A 15,347-nucleotide genomic window follows, 5' to 3' on the forward strand; every position below is an offset into this window, starting at 1 on the left:
AAAGCAATGTCTCAGCGCTAAATGTATCTAGTGCAGAAGCAACCACAGACATCTGAATGTAGTGCTTGTTTTTCTTTCCTGCCTCTCAGTGAAATTAACACATTTTTGAGGCAGTATCTAGGAAACTGAGTTGCTATCATTTGGCAAATGCCATGCTGTTCTCTGGTTCAAAATCCCTCTCCCCTTTTTTCAAACAGGAAGATAGGTCAGTTTTAGGGGTTGATAGTGCCATCACATATCAGTGGCTTTGAATAAATAATTTTATTTATCCTTTTTTACAGGGTAATGGGATGTATAGGTTCGATTCTTGCTGGAGGGGCAAAATAGCAGGATTAATGAAATCCCTGCAATATCCCATTTTAAATCAATACTTAGGTGTACTTTCCATGTATGTTTTGGAATAAAGGACATTTCCAGCTCCATCTAGAAGTATAATCTTTGAATTTAGTAGGTCTAACATTTAAAAATATGGCTGCACTTTGATCAAGAGAATTATGTTAATGTAAAGAAATACATACTGTGTCTTACAAAGGCCTTGCTGCTTTCTTGCCCCTTTTGCTTTTCTTTCAGCTGGGATGAGCACGACCTGGAAACTTCCCCACTGTCCTAAAGGCAATTTTTCCAGTCTCCATTTTTCACCCAGCATCCAGTTATTTTCTCCCATCTCTAAAGGACAAGCATCTGTGGGCAAATTGATACTCAGCTTAAGTCCGTGGACGTCCAGGCGATGTGCTTGCCGTTCAGATGCACAAGCATAAAAGTTGGTAGATGGTGTGCAATTTGTCATCCTGAGAATTTTTTTTAAATAGCTAATTGCTTTTCAGAATATACATGAACAAGAATGCTGTAAAGAAATACATTTTTGATGTTCCATGAAGTTGCTAGGTAGGCTATCTAGGAGTAGGTTTTTATTTGTCCTGCACTTAATTTTATCTTTTCCTTGTTAGTCCAACCTGCCTTCAGTGAGATGCTTTTTATGCCTCTAATTCTCCCAGAAGAGAATGAGAGTTTAATCAAATCCCTTGAAAACTAGAATAACGAGGGGCGCATCTAGCCTGCAGATTTTGTCATCCTGTGCCACTTCTTCCACTTTGCTCCTATAAAATGATGCCCAGCAATTTCATGGCAGCTAAAAGGTGTGTGTTGATAGCATTCTTTCTTGCCCTCCTGTTGGGTGCAATTACTGATTGCCCAATACTTAACTGCCTTGTGTTATGGGAAGATTAACTGGAACTCACCGGAGTTGTTGGACAGATTTCCATTTCGGAAGGGAAGAGAGAGTGAGAAGCTGAGGAAAGTTGAAGCTCACAGCCTGTCATGAGAATGTCAGCTCTGAGTAAGGAAGATTCTCTTGTCATGTCTCTGCAGGGCAATCAGGACGCCACGGCTCCGCCTGACGCAATGGCTCAGCCCTATCCCCCGGCAACATACCCACCACCCCCACAGAATGGCATTCCTCCAGAGTATGCTCCTCCACCACACCCGCACCCAGCACAGGACTATTCGGGGCAGAGCACAGTACCCGAGCACGCCTTGACGCTCTACACCCCAGCACAGAGCCACTCCGAACAGCCGGGCACTGATGCCAGCACGCAGTCCATAGCAGGCACGCAAACGGTACCGGTAAGAGACTCTGCATACAGGGCCTGACCTGGCCATAGAGCATGCCTGCACAGTGGCAGCCTAGGGAAGTTCAGGGACGTAGACATCCAGTGAAGAAGGAGAAGGCGGGTGGTTCCTCCCGGAAAAATGCAAAGTGGAAGGAGGGAACTGGAAAAAAAAAAAAAACCTGTACAGAATTGGATGAGAAGATTGTAAGGAACCCTCTGTTGGAAAAATGAACCCATTGGCTCAAGACTGAGAGGCTGCATTATGGATAGGGGGGAAGACTGCAGATCCAATCCCCTCTCTGCCCCCAATCCCGGTTTGTCTGCTTGGCCTCATTCTACTTTCAGCTGAGACCCAGAGATAGCAAGGGATCAAAAGGGGGCAGGAAATAACCGAGGTAGTTCTTGTGCAGCAGGAGGCCAGTGCAGAGGAACCATTCCAGCACCCTGCTACCCCCATGGGCATCTGTGGCTCAGCACTTAAGTTTCCTGGCTCCCTTTGTGTCCCTAATCACTTGTAATCTACCTGCTTGGCTGCTTGCCAATCCTATCCTGCCAATGATGTGGTTGTAATGCAGCTCAGCGAGGAAGCGCTGAGTGAGCAGTTCCCAGCTGCTCCTCAATCCCTGAGTGCCAGGCTGGCTGCTCGCCACCACACAGCTCGGAGAGTGAGCTCTGCCTCCCCACATAGCTCGGCGTGTGCAGGAATGCATGAAAACCCAGGATGGAGCCAAGACATCTCCAGCCTTCTTTTCCCGGAGCTGTGTCTTTGGGTCTGTGCGAATTCCTATTCCACTTTCTCAGGTGCTGCTGCTGTCCTGTGTAGAAGGACAAGACTATGGCCCCTGTTTTAGCAATGGGAAGTTGAAGCTGAAAGAGTGGTGGCTGGTCTAAGATCAAATGACAGAGTTGAACTGGGGACTTCCAGTTTCACAGCTCACATTCTTAGTCCCTAAGCGACAGCATATGCCACCACTCCCTGACTGGCTTCTCACTTTACACTAAACCATAATGTGATTGGTTTGTGTTTGGCGCACTGTATTGTGTTCACCTAGTTATCATGCTTTTAAGCCATGGCTTATGGCTTTGAGTGTTGAGTAAACCCCGCTCTTCATTTTTTAGTCAGTAAGCCACAGCTAAACAAACCATGCTTAGCATCCTGTGTGAACCTCGTCTCAGAATGACATTAAAAGTTGGTCATCACGTAACATCACTTTCATAGAAATGCCCATTCCCAAATACCTCTCAGGATTACGGGGAACCTGCAGCATGAGGACCCCAAGCCTTGACCCAATCTTATGCAGGTGAAGGGAATCTAACAGGGAGATGGCGTACAAGAGGAGAAAAAATGTTGGGGAGGGCTAAAGCGAAAGAGCTCCCTGAAGCAATGAGTTCAGACCTCCTGCAGAACTGGGGGGTAAGAAACAAAAGCAAAGAATAGGAGTGGAGCCAAAGCAATCAGAGTGATGGAAGGAGCCCTCTGAAAGTAGATCACTTCAGATCTCTATCAAGAACAATCTGCTTTTCAGGCAGAGAGGAAGTGTGGGCTGGTGGATAGCAGTGCAGGGCAGGGGAAAGAGAAAGAGAAAGGACAAGAAAATGAGTGGACTAAACAGAGAAATGAATCCAGCCCCAATCACTTCCAGACTAAGACTTCCAAAAAATTACCCCAGCCTTCAGTAGAAAAACAGATTATACACTAAATTCAAGGAAGTTAATATCCCCGCAAACTGAAAACCTAATTGCCCCAAATCCAATCCTACATGTTCACTGGATTCATTCCATACCTTTGAAGTCTGTCTTTCTCAAGCAGCAGTGACATTCCCCCCACCCACCCATCCTACCACCCTGCACACATGCACACACACACACACACAAAGAATCACAATGGTGCATTAAATTTATTTATTTTCACCAGCAGACAGATGAAGCAGCGCAGACAGACAACCAGACACTACACCTACCAGAGAGTGGTTCTGACAAGCAACAGCCTAAGAGGCTACACGTTTCTAACATCCCTTTCCGCTTCCGGGACCCTGATCTGCGGCAAATGTTTGGGGTGAGTCTATCCCCTTCCTGTGCCAAATACACACACAGAAATGTCCACAGACCTGCACTTTGGTCTTCTTGGAAAGGAACTGGCTGTTTTGTTTTACATTATAATTTAGTCTGGTTTTTGTTTCATGTGATATGTGAACCTAGCATTGTGATTAGTAAAACATGGTTTACAGCTGAGTGTTGTGTATGAACCACTATGGCTTACTCAACAAACTATGGTTAAAACAAATCATTACTTAGCACCATTACTTAGCATCATTACTTAAATTCAGCAAATGAGTCCCAGACAGAGATACAAATAGAGTTAACAATCTTGGGTCCAAATGTTGTCAAATATACCTTGTATCTTCATATAGTGTCCACATATTCCTGTTGTTATAACTCCTAATAGTCCATGTATCTAAAGTGCCTGCTTCTTGCTTTCATTCCCCTTTGGCAGGAACTCCTACCTGCTCCCTCTGACCCCCAGAGCTCTGCAGGTCTTGTGATTTTCAGGGTTCAGGCAGGATTGATCTTGTTTCTCAGTCTAAGCATGGCTAGAACATGTTGTTCAATGGCTGAATACTGCTTCATGCGGAAAATACCTGCTGTACTCCCAGGGAAGATGGGTCCTGGTGGCCAGTAGATACAGAGTTGCATCTGTCTAAGTATGATGGTAGATCCCAGAAGTTTTTTCTGTGCACATGTGTAAATACAGGTAGTCCTCACTTACCAAAGTTATGATGGTGCTGAAAAAGTAGGTTTATGACCAGTTCCTAGAACTTGTGGCTGTTGCAGCGTCCCCATGGTCATGTGATCACGATTTGGGCACTTCGCAACTGACATGCATTATGATGGTTGCAGCATCCCACAGACACATGGTCACCATTTGTGGCCTTCACAGCTGGCTTCCTACAAGCAAAGCCAGTGGGGAAGCCAGCAGGAAATTGCAAGTCATGGTCACATGACATTGCGCTTAACGACTGGAGTGGAACTGTCATAAGTCTGGCACTGTCACATGACATTTTACTTAACAACCGTGTCACTTAGCGATGGAGTTGCCAGTCCCAATTGCAGTTGGTAAGTGAGGACTACTGGTTCTTGATACTGTAAGGATGTTCTGAAATTCTAGAGGTTTCTGCACACCATGCCCTTTGGGAATAAATCAAAGCACAAGGGATTTCCAAGCCGGGATGGAAAGAAATGATGTCTCCACTCCCATTTTCACCTTTCCTTCTTCCCCCTTCCCCTGTCCCTCTTTTTCTCCCCCAGCAATTTGGAAAGATCCTGGATGTTGAGATCATTTTCAATGAGCGTGGTTCCAAGGTGGGTTCAACATATTGGTCTCTGGTACAACCCAAATGTCACCATAGATGGGTATTCCCAAGGGCCAGTCTATCTTCTCCGCTCTGCATTCCTGCTTTACCATTTCCTTTCTATGCCACAGGATGCCTCCTGGTTTCTAACTACCCTTTCCTCACCATCTCTTCAGATCCTGTGACTTTAAATTTAAGAATGACATTTTGATATTTTAACTTTCACTCTGAAAACAAGCCTGCTGGTTGAAAATAATTAACTAAAGCAACTCTAGATTTGGAATAATATAGAAAGGGGAAAAACTGAGCCACAAACCCACCACTAAAGTAATTTAATACAGAAAAAGATCACCCTCTCATGGTGAAATTAGAAATTGCTCTAACCAGAGAGAAAGAAAAAAATAACATGCTACTTAAGACAATGTGGTATTAAGGCTTGGAGGAAATGTGGATATTTCTTCCTCTCGGAATAGACATGAAAATACTTTGTTGAATTTTGTTTCCAGGAGGTTATTCAGGTATTTCAAGTTTGAAAGAATTGGGAAATCCTTTCAGTGCTTAAACTCCTGCTGTTCCGCTATTGACTGTAGGAGCTAAATGAAACAGAAGCTGAGCACGTGTCCCCCTCACAATTGTTGAGCATTCTGGAGAGGGCAGAACTAGAACTCAGCGGTTCCTGCAGCCGCTTCACGCAATAGGAGGGCCACTGTGTCTCTCCAGGTCTGGATGGAATAAACGTGAAGCCAATAGCCAGGCACAGGAAAAAAATTCTACGTATTTGCAATCCTCTTGGGCCCTGTTTCCATAATGGAGTGGTGATACAGATCTTGTCCTGTCCTATTATTCCTCTCAGTCCTTCTCCTCCCTTGTCCTTGCTCCTTCCCCATCCACCCCCCCGACCCCCTTGCCCAGTCTTTAGGGTGGCTTGGGAAGCTCACATCCTGCCTCTTTTCTCTGCTGCTCCTTACTCACCCCTTCTCTCTGTCCTGTTCCTCCCACCCCCTTTTTCTCTCTTCATCCTTTTCTCCTTTTCCTACCTCTTTCCCTCCCCAACCTCTCTCTTTTTCTTTCCTTTTTCCTTTCTCTCCCTCACTCACAGGGTTTTGGGTTTGTAACTTTTGAAACTAGTGCAGATGCCGATCGGGCACGGGAGAAGCTGAACGGCACCATCGTAGAGGGACGCAAAATTGAGGTGCGAACAAATGCACTGCCTGCTCTGCGTCGGGCATTAGACCTCACACTTGCTACCGCATCACAACCCTTAAAAAAAAAATCTGTCTTTGGGATTACCCAGGACAAGCAGGCGGGCGAGTGAATGTTGCATGTCCTGTGCTTTTGATTCCCATAGGTTGGTTGGTAGGGGAGGATGCAGAAGGGAAGGAAGGCAGAACGTCTCCACCAAGTATCTGCTAAAAGCAGACATTTCAGACCATATTAAAAGAAGAAAGAGAAGTATAATATCACCAAGCCTCCAAACTTCCAGAAAATCTGCCTAAATCATCATGTGCAATTGCCACCTGGTGGGGATTCTTGCTCTTTTCCTTCCAAAGAGGAAGCACAGAGCAATTTCAGAGTAGACCATTTAAGAGATGCAAAAGAACCTTGTGTGACTGTAGTCCTGGGTAGTGGTTGAGCCCTTTGTTCACACTGGAGTGATAAAGATGCTCCCTGATGACTTGGCCCTGGTTCATCTGGGCTATGAGGTAGAGAGATGGTGCTGCATTGTTGCCCCTGACATCCTCTTCTGCTGGAACTCCTACCCTTTTGCTCTGTTCGGTTTCTTAGGTCTCCTCTTGCCTGGCGTTGCTTAGCCTGTCCAGTGAATGGTACTTCCAGTATGCATGAAAACTGCCTGTGCAAGGCCCTGCATGTTAGCTGTGATCATGACACTGGGAAGGGAGAGTTTCAGGAGTTGTTCCTTGCAACATGGCCATGCGGTTCTAATGTTGCACTCCTGTCTGAAGCCAACACACTAGGAAGGAGCTGTAAGATTAGTAATCAGAAGGCTAGTAGTCCAAGATGTCAAGAATTGTCAAATGTAGCATGGCAAGCAAGTTGCCTTTGCTTAGGATGATCAGCCCATGAATCATGGAGAATATGACACAAACCTTCACCAGCATTTTTGAATGCTGATGTTTTCCTTGAGGTCCAGGAAAGAAGAATTCCATATGGACCCAGAGTCTATCAGTAACCAGGTGCTTGTTTCTCAACAGGTCAACAATGCCACCGCACGGGTCATGACAAACAAAAAGGCAGCTAACCCCTACACAAACGGTAATGGAATGAGGAGGGTGGTAAAGTGAGTCCAGAGCCAGGCATCCCTGGAAAGGGGGCAGACTCATTTTCCTCCAGGCCAATCTAGAGTTTGGGGGTGGGGCGGGGAGGGTTCTGATCTCTGGGGGTCTCAAGTAATGTGAAACGTGGATTTGAGTTGCATCTCTGGGAACAGAGATGGCAACAGGAGCACACAGCCTATTAAAGCAACCAGTCCAGCTTTCCCTCTTCAAGGACAATACCTAATGAGCCTAGGGCCCTCTCCAGCCCACTTCTTGGAGTGCTATTACTTCCTCTGTTAGGAGAGTTTAGGAGGATTGGGAGGAGTAATGCTTTCTGACTGCCTCCTTCTTTGTTACCAGGCTGGAAGCTGAACCCTGTAGTAGGCACCGTCTATGGCCCTGAATTCTATGCAGGTAATGTCTGGATCGGGCCAGATCCATGGACAAGCATTATCTCTTGGGGATCTGGCAGGACGACTGAATCTCATAGCAGAACTTAGCTCTTGCTTATTTCTAGGATGCCACAGGAATTTGCTTTCGCAAAGAAGAAAGCAAGAAGTTGATCAACCAGACTGTGTGGGGATGGGTACACTGGGACTGGGGAATGCCAAGTTCAAATTCCTGCTTAGCCGTGAGGCTTTCTGCATAATTTTAGGCAAATCACTATCTTCTAATTTCACCCTGGGACTGGCAGAATATTAACTAGAATCTATAGGTACATTATTAATTAATATGTAGCCAGGTGGCAAGGATTTTTTAATTCCCAATAAATGAGGGTTCTAGAATGGCCAAATTATAACAGCTCAGATCCAGATATAGGGTAGTATAAATAGGCCATAAAACATACCACTGAATGTATTGAGTGCATCTCACAATATTCTTGACACAGCTAATATGCCTTTGTACAACATATTCAACACAGCTAAATGGGACTATGGAATTTATAGCTCACTATGTTGTAGAACCCATTTACTCTCTTAGCATATTGTACGAACCCAGCCATCACATAAAACCATAATGTGGTTTGTTTGCTTGGGCCTTAGCGTATCATGTAAGTACAGGAATTGTGTTTTGCTAATCTAGGTTTAGGGTTTAGTGTGGTATATGAATTCAGATGGAGTTGGGAGGGATCTGGGACATCACTTACTCCCCACTCCTTCCATCTTGGGCTCTATTTAGCAGGTGGCTCTGTTTGTGGATCTTGCAATTCTTGCAAGCAGCCCAGTCACCTATCCACACTTTACATAACCAGCTTCAGCCACTGGTTTGGATAAAGATAGGAAAAAAATGGAGAGAGAGAGCTATGTGTGTCATTTGGATTTTATTGTAGAAAAAAGAGAATAAATGTGATTAGAACTGAGACATAATAATGTTCTGAAGCTCTACTGCATAACTCTTGATAGAGGGCAAAAATCTTGGAGACAAACATTTGGAACAGGAATAGAAACAGAAACAGGAAGGAAGATGTTGGATTGGTAGGTTGGATTCATAGGTTAGCTGCAAGGAGCATGTCTGAGGAAGGAGGTGGGAAAAGCTCATCCCTTATTCTTGGGGAGGGAGCAGGGAGTTTTGTCTGCCCAAGCAGGAATGGAGAACGGGCAGAGAGAGTTTAACATTTGGGCTATTCCAGGCTGGTCCTCATGGTTATTTCTTCCCCTCCTCCAGTGACCGGTTTCCCATATCCAGCCACAGGAACCGCAGTAGCGTACCGGGGGACACACTTAAGGGGCCGAGGACGCACAGTCTACAACACGTTCCGAGCAGCTCCCCCACCCCCACCCATCCCCACTTATGGAGCGTGAGTATTGGGCAGAGAGCCTGGCCTTATAAAAACGGGTGGTTCAAGCATTTCCAAAGAAGGCAAAGTTAGACATGCAAACTTTTCAGGCCCCAGGGGAGCCTTTTCCATGTGTCTCAGCTCTGGCCATGTGATCTATGGTTCATTATATGCCATGTTAATTTTAAGACATGCCTTTCTGAAGCTTCTCAGTTTGGGATTCCAGTGTGATTAAGACATAAGTCTCTGTTGTCCTGGATTTCTGGACACATGGTTGGAGAATTCAGAGTTATCCTTGGACTTCTCATTGGCCTCAATTTTCCTACAGAGATACAACTCCTCCATGTTGTCTGGGAATTATGGGCATTATAGTATAGCATTTCTGGAGGACATCATCTTGGAGAAGGCTAGGCAGAGACGTTACCCAGGTGGCACTCTATGTATTGCAATCAACTCGCAGCTGGAAAAGCATGTTCCCAGTCATTCCACTTTTTCAACAGGAATCTTCTGTTTCCTTGACCAGCATCAATTATGCAAGCCAATTAAGTACGTGCAGGTGTACTTTGCACAAAATACTTATTTTCATGCTTCCTTCTGAAGCTGATCATCTTACATCTTGTGTTGTATAGGCTTCTTTTAGTAATTAGACAAACATGAGGGATACAGGAAGGAAAGGATCACTAGATGATATGTGGGAGGGGACAGATAGCCATGTTGAACATCCTACAGCCTCTCACCATGTGGATCAGAAACCTGCTCCTTTTTAAAATGATGAAAAGGAAGCAAAATCCTGTCACAGAACGTATCTGAATATTGTGTGGAGGTGCATAACCGAGAGTGGCTGTGCCCAGATTCCCCCAGGAACACCTTCTCCTTCATGATCTTCCCTGTTGACTATCAGGCAGACATCTCTGTCCATTTGCATGACTCCTGCATTTGCACCTCTCCTGCTGTCGAGGTAGAGAAAGGCAATTGATGGGGCCAAACACCAGAGCCACAAAGGCCCATCTGATGCCTGCTCTAGTGCTTCCCTTTGGAACAAACAGCCAGTCTTGCAGAGCGGGCTTCAAACAGCCTTACCTTCAACTCTTAGTCACAGCCGCGTTCTTCTTGCCTTTGCAGAGTGGTTTATCAGGACGGATTCTACGGTGCTGAAATTTACGTAAGTCCTTCCTTTTGGAGTTGCCTTAGGAGATCCTTCCTTCATTTCTATCCCCGGTTTTTAAGCTCCCACATACACCTGGTGACCTTTGCTGGTAACCAGGCATAAGCCCTTCCAGGAAGGCTTTTCTGTCAGCGACAAATCCCCCCTGCTCGTTCTTTTCATTAAGTGAGGCGAGCAGGAGCCAAGGCTGCCAAAACACAATGGGAAAACCAGCCTGGGCCCAGAGCAGTGGAAGCAGAAGCAGTTGGGCAGCCGCTGAATCTCCCCCATAAGCTGCACAGCTTTTCTCATTCACTCTTGCAGCACTCATCTGTGGAATTCGCCACAGTGCCTTCCACAGCTGCAAGGGGTTTAGGGTGGAAAGGGAAGGCTTGAAATCCACTTCCCCGCTTGCGTGAGTGCGCGGCAGCAGGAGACGGGAAGCAGGTTACCTGTTCGGGTGGGGTGGGGTGAGGGGTGCATCCGCTCCTACAGAGGGCAGGATTTATTTTCTGGCCTGGTGTCAGCGTGCTGGGTTACAGCAGCGTTTCCCCTCCATATTTAAAGTGCTCTGGGCAATACTTCAGGCACACACTGACAGATTTATCAGAGGCGACATCTCGTTAACACTGCCACCCGCTAGGGAGGTGACATTCTCTCCTCAGCATGTTTAATTTCTGCAGGTTAATGTTAGCAAGACCCCTCAGGGAATGCTAATGAGATTGGAGATGGGCTGGCTTTGCGGCCTGGGTACGCATCTCCCTCCTGGGCTCGGCCAGCGCCTGAAATCCCCCGCACGCCCTCCTCCCGAGGCACTGCAGTCGTACCTTCACCCCTAATGCCTTGTCTCTCCCATTTACTCCAGGGGGGCTATGCGGCCTACAGATATGCCCAGCCTGCGGCAGCGGCAGCAACAGCTTACAGCGACAGGTAAGCCGTCTTGCTCTGAGCTCCTTAGTGTCCGGTCCCCCGTCAGCCCCCTGCTTGGACGCGGGGATTGGGAATGATGTCCCTGCGGCAAGGGATTCGTACTGATGCCCCAGGGTGTGAAGAAAAGGGACACCGGTGCCTGCACTCAGAAGCATTTCCCAGCCCCCCGGACCAGTTTGCCCAGGGGCAGGGGAAGTACCGGTGGTCCCGGCAGGCCATGGGAAAAAGTAGCAGAGTCAGCAGTACTCCAGGGCTGGGAGCTTTTGGCCCACAGCGCACAGGGTCTCTGGTCTGGGCCCTGCCTCCTACCATCCCTGTCCTCGTCCCCCTCTCCTATTCTTCACGCGCACCAGCTGCCTCTCTTCCCGTTTATACCTTCCACTGAAACGCGGGTGCTTTTTAGCTTACCAGTACACAGAATTTCATGCTGATAAGATGAATGGCTATATTGAAGGGGCCTGCATTTGGAGAGGTTATGTTCTGTTAAACGGCTTCTCTCAGAGGCAACAAGACAACTCAATTAATCCTTTGTGCTTATCTCCTCTTTCTAACCACAATTATTGCGAGGGGCATAGGAAGCCTTGAAGGGGCGTTTCGCTTTGATTGTTCGTTCAGCCAAGCCCTTTTTCAGTGTGGCTCCGCGAAATAGGGGCTGGAGCAGAGCGACCACACCTTATGGAAAAAGTCACTTCACTGGCCTCCAACAAACTTCTGATCGTGAGCCAAAGACATTTCAGTCAAAGCAAAGTTGCCTGCCTTGATGCTTGGATCAGGGGTATCAAAGCAGAGTGCCTCACTTTTCCACCCTGTGGGGCCTTTTCATTGCAGTAATCCAAGTCAAGGCAATTCTGCAACATCAAGTAGCACATCTTCAGCCAGGCCTAGTTATTACAGTGGTAGCTAGCGAAGCTTTATTTGGGAAGTGGGAGAGACTGTTTTCTGAATCAGGTATTTATTGACATGCAATATTCTTCCCATCATCCAACATCCTTTACATGTTCTAGCATCCTGTTAAAAATTATTGTCATTTAATTAGGTTAGCAGTAGATTATTATTCTATTGTTAATGAAAAGCAGGTTAAAATGCATAACAAAATAATAACTAAGTAAATAAATATGAAGGATGTAAAAAATATTATGAGAAACACTACATTATACTTAACTAAGAAATATTGTGATAGAACTGGGGAGGAATGACCCACTGCAGGAAATATTACTAGCAGAGTAGTACATTTTTATCAGATTCTGCTCAGAAGCCTTTCCTAGAAAACATTTTTAATTCTCTTGGTTTCCATACTTATATTATCGTGCTCAGTAAAGTAATGTGTGTGTTCAGCTGTTCAGTTCCACTAAATGCACATATGTTGTGTTAATTCATAGGGAGATATTATAAAAGGTGTGCAGTACCCTCATTAAGAAAGGAAGCGATAAACTAAGAGTTCTTCCACATGGCAGCTTTTAACTGCTTGCCTTCCATGCAGAAACCTGCAGGAAATAAAGCCAGGTTAAGAAATCGCTTTCCAGATTTCAAACTCTTCCTCCTCTTTGGCTATGATGGTGGGCTGATGCTGAGTCCAGGCTGCATTTACCACAGTCCCAGTTGGTGGATTTTCCCACTTCTTGACCACTTTCTTTCCATGGGCCTTGAGGACACTGGTTTCCATTGATAAATCTTTAATACAGGCCCCTCTCTGTTGAGTCTCCCTTGTGTTTGACTCTTTCTCATCTGGTGCATCCACCTGTGGACCAGAAGAAAAGAGAATGAAAAGAAAAAAGAAAAGAAAAGCACCATTTTCTCATTCTTCTAGGCAGCTTGTAAATTTCACCTAGTTAAAAAGCAAAAACAAAAGTTCCTTGTTTCCCCATTCCATCAATGAACATATAAAAAAGAAAAGAAAAAAGTCCAGCCTTTCATCATTCCACTAGCGTGTGTGTGTGTGTGTGTGTGTTTAATGCCAGCGTTTCACCAGATCTCTTGGTGAAACAAAGAAAAAAGGAACAGTTTTCTGGTCAAGACCTCTCAGAAGAGGGCAGGCAGCCTAGCAGCCCAGGGCAAAATGGCCAGGGGGCCAGCAACCAATGGCCAGAGGAGTGGGATCACTCCAGCCACCGTGCACAGTTTCCCCTTAGAACAGAGGTATTTGCCTACAGTGAAATGAAGCACAGCAACAGACAATCCGGACAGGTCAGAAAACACTCTTAATGAGTTTTTTCCTACTGGAAAAAAACAGTAGTGGTTGTCTTCTAGTGGGTTGAGGGCATTGTGTGTCCTTGCCTTTGAAAAGTGGTGGCCATAGTCGCATTGGGGCAAGCTGATCAGACTTCACATTCACATCTGGCAAGGAACATATATGTGGTCTTAGGTAGTGATGCTTTCAGCCCAGCCCTTCCCATCTATAGCACTGCAGTCCTGTAAAGTCAGTCAGTGTTAGTGCTCCGGTACTGATGAATACTAACCTACTGTACAGGTCTGTTTCAGGATTAGAAGATAGACATCTTTGATTCAAGCTTGACTTCTGTGACACACTTCACTATACTTGTTCTTAGCCAAAAGGTCGAGAAGCAGTGATTTCTATGACATCCACATAGTTTTTTTGGCAACAATATAGAAGTGGATTAGCGTTGCCCGATTCCAGAATGTCTTCTGATTCCTTAGTCTAACCTGGTGGTCTCCCATCCAAAGAATAACAAGTTCCAACTCTGTTTGCCTTTTCAAAATCAGCCAGCATTGGCTAGATGCTGCTACCTGCTGAGGTGTTTACAGATAAGTCTCTAGAAATCCTAAGGATTCTTATGATAAAATCATCTTAGAAAGTTAGCTTTTCAATATTCATGTTACTGTCATTCTTCTCTGAGGACACTGGCCTAAGAGTTTCTGAAATTTTAGCTGTTAGTTCATTCATTCTCATGTCTTCTCTCTACCCCATACAAAATCCTCACATAATTTCTTCCTTTTGGCTCATAAAGTCCAATATTGACAAAAGATCTGCTCCAACTTCATCCACAGCCAGGAAACAATTATTTGCATTTTCTGTGTGCCTTACAAAACCAGTTCTAATCAGCACGACCCAGTCACCATGCTATCATTCACGCCCATTTCTCCTTTGATTAAAATAAATAGTGATTTGTGCCCTCATAGAATTGCAGGATGCATGCAAGAAGTTAAACAACGATAGTGTTGAGGAGCCACAGCTGGAATGTCTCTACCCAACATCCTTTGGCTGCCAATGGTTTTATTCCTTCCCTCTGAGGAAAACAAACACTCTTTCCTGCTTCTGTGTCACACATTTTCTCCCCTGCAAATCAAACCTTCCCAATCTCTGTTTGCCCACTGGAGAAGTGGTGCCAAGATAGCAGATTTGGAGGTTGAAAATATGCGGAACTGAAGAAGAAGCCCCAAACTCCTTACAGACACCAAAAAGACAATCCTAGGACCTCCCAGTTGGTGGCACTGTCTTCCAACTTCCCCCAACCCTCCAAAGAGTGCTTGGCCACCTCTTGTTTAGGCAGCAGTGATACCTGTTTAGAGTACCTCTTTTTCATCATTAGTATCTCCCCAGGAAAGGACATCTTTACAATGACCTGCCTGTTCTTCTAGGAGCCAATCCTTCCCTTCCCCCTTCTGAAGTATGGAAAAAGAAAGGGGATGAGGATTGTCAGTAAAAATCTAGTTTTTGAGTTCTTGCACTCTCCTTTTTGAGATGTCTGAAGTTTGAAATGATCTCTCTGAGGATGGATGGGGAATTGGAGTGATCAGCTTTCCCCAGTCGGGCATTCCCCAGACAATGCTGGAACTCCAACAGCCAGCATTCCCAGACAGCAGGACTTTCTGGCTGGGGGGTTGTAGTCTTAATGCATTTGGTGGACCCCCGCTTGGGAAAAGTGACTCAGGAGGTCTTTGCTAAAAGCTCAGTGAACATTCTTGTCATTTCTTCTGTGTGTATCATGACTTGAAGCGAAGTTGATGATGACTGGGGCCTGATTCATGGTTTTTTGAACACTTAGGGTTGGCAACTCTGCGATTCCCCAGTTTCTAACGCTGCCCCCTGTGTTCGCTCCTAGTTACGGCAGAGTTTATGCAGCTGCAGACCCTTACCACCACACTATTGGCCCTGCTGCCACCTACAGCATCGGCACCATGGTAAGAATGGGCCCTTCCATCCCTTTGTGCATGGCCGTCCAGATGTTGGGGGGAATGTGTGTTCTTGCAGTCAGGTTGGGAACTTGGGATAAGAGGAGGCAATTGCTGGGATGTCTCTGG

General features: G+C 45.8%; 1 protein-coding gene across 5 annotated transcripts in view; it reads left to right on the forward strand.

Moving 5' to 3' along the window:
• Positions 1 to 15,347, forward strand: part of RBFOX3 (RNA binding fox-1 homolog 3) — a 59,207-nt gene that overhangs the window by 40,383 nt on the left and 3,477 nt on the right. For 2 of the 5 annotated variants that reach the window (XM_088138400.1, XM_025165442.2), the window contains exons 2-11: positions 1,369 to 1,623; positions 3,526 to 3,666; positions 4,917 to 4,970; positions 6,060 to 6,152; positions 7,174 to 7,234; positions 7,597 to 7,650; positions 8,902 to 9,034; positions 10,136 to 10,175; positions 11,023 to 11,087; positions 15,149 to 15,227. In XM_088138400.1, coding sequence (XP_087994526.1) covers positions 1,369 to 1,623; positions 3,526 to 3,666; positions 4,917 to 4,970; positions 6,060 to 6,152; positions 7,174 to 7,234; positions 7,597 to 7,650; positions 8,902 to 9,034; positions 10,136 to 10,175; positions 11,023 to 11,087; positions 15,149 to 15,227 — 975 coding nt within the window. Of the gene's footprint in view, positions 1 to 1,368; positions 1,624 to 3,525; positions 3,667 to 4,916; positions 4,971 to 6,059; positions 6,153 to 7,173; positions 7,235 to 7,596; positions 7,651 to 8,901; positions 9,035 to 10,135; positions 10,176 to 11,022; positions 11,088 to 15,091; positions 15,228 to 15,347 lie in introns of all 5 variants that reach the window. The other 3 variants (XM_088138403.1, XM_088138401.1, XM_088138402.1) reach the window with 3 other exon arrangements.

The sequence above is a fragment of the Python bivittatus genome, unplaced genomic scaffold, assembly GCF_059951505.1.
Source record: "Python bivittatus isolate LINGU-HERP-01145 unplaced genomic scaffold, Pbiv_v1 ctg000220_np1212, whole genome shotgun sequence".
In the NCBI taxonomy this organism is placed as follows: Eukaryota; Metazoa; Chordata; class Lepidosauria; order Squamata; family Pythonidae; genus Python; species Python bivittatus.